Source organism: Drosophila kikkawai, chromosome X, assembly GCF_030179895.1.
Source record: "Drosophila kikkawai strain 14028-0561.14 chromosome X, DkikHiC1v2, whole genome shotgun sequence".
NCBI classification, from domain to species: domain Eukaryota; kingdom Metazoa; phylum Arthropoda; class Insecta; order Diptera; family Drosophilidae; genus Drosophila; species Drosophila kikkawai.
Window position 1 is genome coordinate 18,779,830 of NC_091733.1, and position 7,352 is coordinate 18,787,181.

Sequence of the window (7,352 nt, forward strand, 5' to 3'; positions counted from 1 at the left end):
CGCGGTCACACTGGTCAGGGGCTCAACTGAACTAATCTAAACACAATCTCAGTACAATAAACAATCATTGGAACGGCTCAGAGCAACCGACCGACATCTCCTGGATGTGACAGCTCCTTGGAGCGGAAGCAGCAGCAGCACCAGTAGGCAGTGTGAGAGGACGTCAGCAGCTTGGCAGCAACGAAGCAAAAGCAATAACAATAAGACTGTAACGAGGTCGCAGGTCGCAGCAAGGGAGGGGGAGCAGGCGCAGGAGCAGGAGCAGGGAGTAGGAGTTGGAGGTATGTATCTGTACTCTTGACACATACAATGCAAAGCCCACGCCCACATCCGCATCCGCCACTTTCTCCGCCGTCCAAGGCACGTACATATGTATGTACATATGTACATATCTTGAGCGTGGCGTGTAATTGCCGTGAATAAATAATGCGATGTGCGGATGTGTGCCCATCTGTGGGCTATATTATTATTATTACTGCTGCGTCTAATGGATTGGGTTTTACTCATTCAATGCAGAGAGCCATGCGCCTTAACAAGTCGGAGCTAAACTCGCTTGCCAGCAATTCAGCAACCCGATTCGACAAGGAGGGCCTGCTCATCTTCAGCGACCGCCAAGAAGGCTTCCTGTGGCGCAGCAGCGAAGGTACGTACATACGTACGAGATAAGCGGTTAGTCAACCGTCCTATCCCAAGCCATAAATATATCTATATATAAACATATGTGGCCTTGATTACACATCCGCCACATACGCACATACAATCCTGCTTTCTGCTCTTGGCTTATGCACTTCACTTTGCCCCCCACAGTCCGCGTTGAGCGCTGGTGCAAGCTACGTGGCAATTTACTGTTCTACCTCAAGGACAGGGACCCCAAATCGGCTGTGGTTGGCGTTCTGGTCCTGGAGAACTGTCGCCCCCGCATCCATAATGAAGAGCGCGATCCCGAGGGTTATATCTTCGATCTAGGTGAGCTGCAGCGCAGATCCCTCTATCCTTCTCTCTTATTTTTATAATCATTTATTTTGTCAGACTTTAAGGACAGCATCTCGGAGCGCTTCATTACGTACACATCGGCGGAACGGCTCGCCTGGGTATCTAGCATCGAAGATGCTTCCAACGAGAAGCTAAACCTGCACATACGCCAGCTAAGGGAACAGATAGCGGCCAAGACCCGCTGCCAGTCCGTGAGAATGGGCAATCATATTGATCTGGGCATGCCCATGTCGCTGGAGGATCAGCAGCCGCAGGAGCAAGAAGAGGTTGAGGTCTCGGCAACGACAGCGGCCCCCTTTGAAGGTGATCTTATACAGTTTTAAACCAAAGCAAAAGCAAAACCCCAAAAACAAACCAAGGAAAGCCGGGCAGAAGATCAAGATGAAAAATAAGAAGGAAGAAGGTTTTCGTTTTAGTTTCATTTAAAAACCGAATTTAATTATTTACACCGAGTCATCTGCTCTCGCTCTCTTTCGTGGTGTTGCTATAAGTTTCTTGCAAGACCAAAGCAGGAGACCCTGACCCTCCTCGCATAGTTGAATCACGGCTGGAATTATAAATGATATCTTTTATGGCTCTCCCAAAAACACCTAAACACTTGACTCATGCGCATGCTCATCCGGTTAATGGTCATTAAACACGACATTTTGGCTTTATCCAGCTTTATCTATTATATATTGTATTGTTTGTACATAGAATCTAATCAATTCGAGCAAAATTGGTTCGAAGGATGTGTGATTGTTGAATTTAATCATTTCCAAAAGGAGAAAGAAAGGGATGGAATTTATTCTTTGAATAAACTTTGTTTTGCTTATGAATTTCAACGTTAAATCATGTGTTTTGTTGTTTATTATTAATTTATTAATTAATTATTAAACCCATCCCCACCCCTCCCCCCCGTGCTCCTGCTTTTCTCTTACAGAACTCGATCTCTCGGAGCTGCCCATCTGCGAGACGGCCCTCTGCTGTGATAGCCTGCCAGTGAACGCCCTGGGTCGATCACCCAATCCCCAGGTGGTCTGCTCGCTGCTGGTGACGAGTGGCCTTGGGGATGAGGAGTGCTTCTGGCGGGAGCATGCCCGCACCGAGTATCAGGAGCATACGCGCAGCCCCCAATTCCTGTGCACAATGCGCTTTCAGCGCAGCGCCAACTTCTCGGCGGCCACACGTCTCCGCTTTAGCGTGCTGGACGTGCGCGAAAGGCTGACGCACACAGCCCTGCCGCTGGGTCACGCCGAGGTGGCCCTGGGTGCCATCCAGGACACCACACGTCTGCGCATGCCGCTTACCTCGCCTCGCGGCGACGATTGTGGTTTTATCACGTTGACCTCCTGGTCACCGGACCTGGTGGTCGCCGCTGCCATGGAGCCCGGCCAGAGTGGTGGCCATGGTCCACCGCGCTCCAGCACCCAGCTCTTTGATACGGTCAGTAGTGGGAGCGCCAGCAGCAGAAGAGGTAAGTAGGAAGCACCCATTCTGGGAATTTTAATAAGCAAAGAACTCCTCCTCCACACAGCCCATCGTCGCACCCAGTCGCTGCCGCCGAAGCTGAGCGTGCGCCTGTTCGTTCCCCAGCAATGTGGCCTCCAGAGGGTGTGCTCCAATCCCCGCATGCGCACCTACCGGCTGCACTCCTCCCTGGGGGGGGCGGACATCAGTGTGCAGGAGACGCTGCTGGAGTCGCGGCTGTGCTGTGTGCTGCCCCAGCAGCTGCTCTCCATTTGGATTCAGCGGGAGAAGGAGCTGCTGCAGGAGATCTCCGGCATGGGGGAGCTGAGCGGCGAGTGGCGCTGGCGCCAGATGAATCTGCTCGAGGAGCATCTGCGCCTGCTCAAGGACTACTCGCAGGCGAAGCAGAATATCCAGCAGTTGGCCCGCGACGGTGTCTTCTTCAAGCGCTCCTCGGCCAAGGCGGACGAGGCGCTCGAGTTTCTGCCGGTCAACCTGCATGTCCAACGGATGTGGGCCCAAAACGACACGCTGCAGAGGCGGGGCCTGCTCGACGTGATCACCGTGGGCGCTTTTACGCGTCACGATCCCAAGGGACAGAAGTGCGGGGGCCTGATCAAGTAGGTTTCAAGGATTCAACGAATCATTATCCTTAATTTTTATTCCCCCCCCTCCCCCTCCTTTAGACTCCTGCAGGAGAGCAAATCCTGGAAGCTGGAGCAGAGCGAGGCCTGCAAGGTGCAGACGGCCAACGATGCCGTCCAGACCACCAAGCAGCTGCGCAAGGAGATCGTAGAGCTGATGTCGCAGCTCCTGCAGCTGGCCAGGCGGCGCAGCGCCAAGGATATGATGCCGCTGTGCAACCAAATGGTGGCTTTGACACGCACCCTGCTCTCCATCTGGGAGCCCAGCATCGTGGAGGAGGGCGTGGCCTTCATCGAGCGCCATCGCATCATCGAGGAGCCGGAGAACGTGCTGATGGAGCCCATGTCGCCCTTCCGCAAAATCACCCAGCAGCTGACGGCCCTGGAGCTCAAGTCCCCGGAGCTGGAGGACTTTGCCACGCCGGTAATTGCTCCGCCAGATCTCTGGCCACGCAACCACCAGCTGGCTTTGATGCGCTCCAACAGCTGGCACTCTCCGAGCAGCTCCCTGGACATTCGGGCCATTGACTCGCTGCAACATGTGGTGAAGTCCTACAACGACCACCTGCGCAGCTTGGAGCAGGGCGGGGCCAAGCCCGATGAGGAGGAATCCACATATCAGTCGTTGCCAGTGACGTGGAACACGGACGACACGGACACTTTAGCTGCAGCCAGTGCAGCTCCTCCCTCGCCAGTGCAGCTGGTCGACCTGGACGAAATAGGTCGGAGTCAGCGCCGGCAGCAACAGCATCCTCCGGCTGGATTCTTGGACACCAAACTGATGAGCTCCTCGCCTTCGGCCAACTACTATCGGCCGACGGAGGAGCCGGAGCCTTTGGATCTCACCCAGCTGAACATCGAGGCGAGCGTGATGTGTCTGGTCAGCAAGCTAAAGTTCTTCTGCGGCCACTGCGACAGTCCGGCCATCCGGCTGCGCCAGCCCAAGGCTCCGGCCAAGCGGAGGGAGGGATTCACTGTGGCCCCACAACAGCAGGCACCCGATGTGATCGTGGCCCCACCTCCCAAGCTGGAGCCGGAGGAAGACGCAATGCCGGCCATCAAGAAGAAGGGCAACAAGTTCACCGACGGCCTGGATCTCTCGCTGACCACCGACTGGGAGGCAGAGCTGCGGCCCAGCATGCGCAAGCTGCGCCATGCCATGGACCGTCTGCTGAAGACCGCCCGGCTGATACACTCCGTGCAGAGGCTGCAGCAGGACGTGCGCTGCAACCGGCTCCAGGCGAGCATCATGTACCGCCGGGACGTGTGCTTCTCCCAGGCGGTAAGGATGATTTTCTAATGAATCTGAATCCCTTCCGGTCACTCCACGATCTTCTCTTTGTGTATCTTTCAGTTAACCTCGCTGGTCACCGCTTTGATGCTTCGGCTATGGGGCAGCGAGCTGGACATGGGCTATCTGGTGATGCTGCGGGATCTGGGACCACTGGCCTACTTCGAGGGCCTGCTGACCCTCTATGGCAACGAGGCGGACATGTGGAGCGACATGTGCATTGCCATTGAGGACTTGTCGGCCGTTAGCTTCCAGCTGGTGCGGGCGCAGGGCGATGCCGCATTGGCGCCGATGCCACGGATCACGGGCTCCCGACAGGCACTGGAGGTGCAGCTGCCAGTGCCGGAGCACTCGCTGCCGGGCAATGGTACCTCCTCCTCCATTTCGTTCAAGGTCACGCCCGTCTTCTTCAACATCGGCATCAACGAGAAGGCCAGCTTTGCGGAGACCCTGGGTCAGACGCGGGAGCAACATCGCTCCAACTGGGACAACTACCTGGTGCTGAGCAGGTACTTTGGACGCTACCGCAAGCTGGGTCTCGGCTCTGTCGAGTCTGGGGAGTCGCTGCGCTCCCTGCTGGGCCTGATGGAGCAGCAGCTGCGGGCCAATGTGTCTAAGAATGTGAAGATTCTGCATTTGGCCGAGGATGCCTGCCGTCTGATGGACGGGCTGCGGTTCACCTCCTGCAAAAGCGCCAAGGATCGCACCGGTATGGCGGTGACCCTGGAGCAATGTCGCGTCCTGGTGCGCGAGTTCCAGTTGCCGGCCAAGCATGTGCCCTACGCCCTCAGCACGATGAGGAGGTGAGTCGCGAAATCTGTTCTTGACTTCACTTCATTGTTCACTGTTCTCTTTTCTCTTCAGTGAGGGCACTCGCATGGAAAACGTACTCAAGAACATCGGCAAGCGAAAGTATGCCTTCAACCGGACTCAGGTGTCCTTTCTGCCAGCCGTTTATAGGCCGCCCGTTGGCAGCTATGGCAAAGCGCAAACTTAATGATCTACCGAGTACTTAATGCTCTGCAAACCGGACCTTGTGATTAAACGAAACCGAATAGAAATCCAGTATCGAAACATAGATGAAAAGCTGTGCCAAAAATCAAACAAATTAGCGGAGAATCTACCACATATATCTTCCTTCCGGACAATTGTTAAGCGCTTCACATGATTCTAATCCGAACGAACCCTTCTTCCCGTATTTACACTTAGGCTATATATAACTATAACCACGTAGCAAGGCAAAACGAACATGTACTTCCAGTGAATAATAATAAAAAAATACAACTTGTTAACTAATAGTCCTGAACACGTCCAGTCCGCAGGCGCTGCTTGCGGATCTCCGTCTTCAGCCAGGAGGGCACCTCGCTGCCAATGGGATGGGCATTGGGGTAGCGCAGCGGCGTATCCGGACCATCGAATGGATGTGTCTGGGCCAGCTTGCGCTCCAGGTACTCCTTGTTGAGACGCTTCTGGTCGCGGTGCTTGTCCATGTACAGATTGAAGGGCTGCTTCAGCGGGAAGAACTTCTGATCGGCCAGATAAGGCTTGGGGAAGTCATACTCGTAAACGGGCTCCTTGCACTCTGTGGGGTGGGTAATTGAGGGGGATTAATTTGAGGCAATTGGCAGGAAATTGGCTTCTTAAAACTTACTCAGTACATCGTGATAGAACTGCGACAGGGACTCATCCCAGTTGGTTTGATAGAAGGCCAGGCCAGCCGGCGTCAACTGCTCCTGATGGCTGCGGTAAAAGTCCAGAGTGCTCCAAATTCGCTTCTCCAAATTGCTATAGTCGCCAGCGGCTATTTGATACGAGCCGAGATCTAGTCGCGCCTGCTGCTTGTAGAGCACAAAGACCATGCGCTGGTAGCCGACGCCGCGGGGCGGAAATGGCGGCAGATACTCGGCCAGCACCTGGCCGTCGCTCACCTTACCATTCGGTATGTTGGCGCTGCAAATATTAAAAAAAAAAAATACGAATCAGCCTTTGTGTTTCCCCTCGCAGAAGTCAAGGCATACATCAGCCAATGCAGGCACTCAGACGACGAGTCATTGGTGTAGTGCGCATCGGGATTGGTGGCCACCAGGGTCCAGAAGGTGTCCGAGGTGGCCTCCTGCCCGGTGATCGGATCCAGTACCCCGTTGAAGGCAACCTGCGGCGCCTTTGCAGCTTCCACCGGCTTGATGACATTGCCATTGTAGACGGGAGCCAGGCGCTCGCCGGCATCCAGCACATAGTTGATGTTGAGTGGCACCCGGGGCACGAAAAAGGCGCTGCCATACAGATGCTCGAAAATGCCGTAGTGGTCCGCCATCAAGCGCAGATCGTGGTGACCTGTCGTCTTCACATACACCTGCTGCACCTTCTCCAGGTCGATGGTCACTGTCAGTGGAGACACTGTTATTTCTCCCATACATCGATTTGGGCAGGATAAACTCACATTTATTGCTGCGCGCCAGCTTTTCCAGTTCCTTGCTGGTGCGCTGCGCCTTGAGGTGTTCCAGACGCATCTTCAGCTGCGCCGACCGCGGCTCCTTCAGATGTGGAAATCCAATGTTGACGCGAGCCACCACCTCAGGATCCGTCAGGGTCTCCTCTGCACATCAAACCGAAGGAAGGAAGCGGTTACATCAACAGGACCAGCGCAGGTGGATTTGAGAACGAATTCCACTCACCTCGCAATCGCTGCTCCAAAGTGCGGGCAACCCCCGGCGGCTTGCCGCGGATAGTGTGCCCCTGCCGAGTACCAGTGTACAGGACGCTGGGCACCCGGGATCCGTGAATGCCTTGGTTCAGACAGCTTTTCATTAACAAATTACTGAACGACATTGTGTTTTGTAATTCGCAGGCCGCTCGCGTTTTTCCAATAGAGAAGGGAACCTTTCGATAGTATCCGTATATCGAAAATCAGTGTTCGATTGTTCTCAAAACGCAACCAATGTCATCGCCCACCTCTAGGAGCAGCCCGCCGATTT

The 7,352-nt window shown here is 54.7% G+C and overlaps 2 protein-coding genes across 2 annotated transcripts; one reads left to right on the plus strand and one right to left on the minus strand.

The window, feature by feature from the left end:
• On the plus strand, positions 1-5,675 carry LOC108076696 (inositol polyphosphate-4-phosphatase type I A). Its single transcript, XM_017169654.3, has 9 exons — positions 1-281; positions 517-643; positions 808-966; positions 1,030-1,296; positions 1,916-2,449; positions 2,510-3,062; positions 3,129-4,368; positions 4,441-5,180; positions 5,242-5,675. Exons 2-9 carry the CDS (start codon positions 523-525, stop codon positions 5,372-5,374), a joined length of 3,747 nt encoding a protein of 1,248 aa, XP_017025143.1. The 5' UTR covers positions 1-281; positions 517-522; the 3' UTR covers positions 5,375-5,675.
• On the minus strand, positions 5,609-7,253 carry mRpL38 (mitochondrial ribosomal protein L38). The gene is made up of 5 exons (XM_017169691.2): positions 7,053-7,253; positions 6,818-6,973; positions 6,396-6,759; positions 6,029-6,327; positions 5,609-5,959 (listed from the first exon to the last, which is right to left on the minus strand). Exons 1-5 carry the CDS (start codon positions 7,204-7,206, stop codon positions 5,670-5,672), a joined length of 1,263 nt encoding a protein of 420 aa, XP_017025180.1. The 5' UTR covers positions 7,207-7,253; the 3' UTR covers positions 5,609-5,669.
• Between the last annotated feature and the right edge of the window lie 99 nt (positions 7,254-7,352).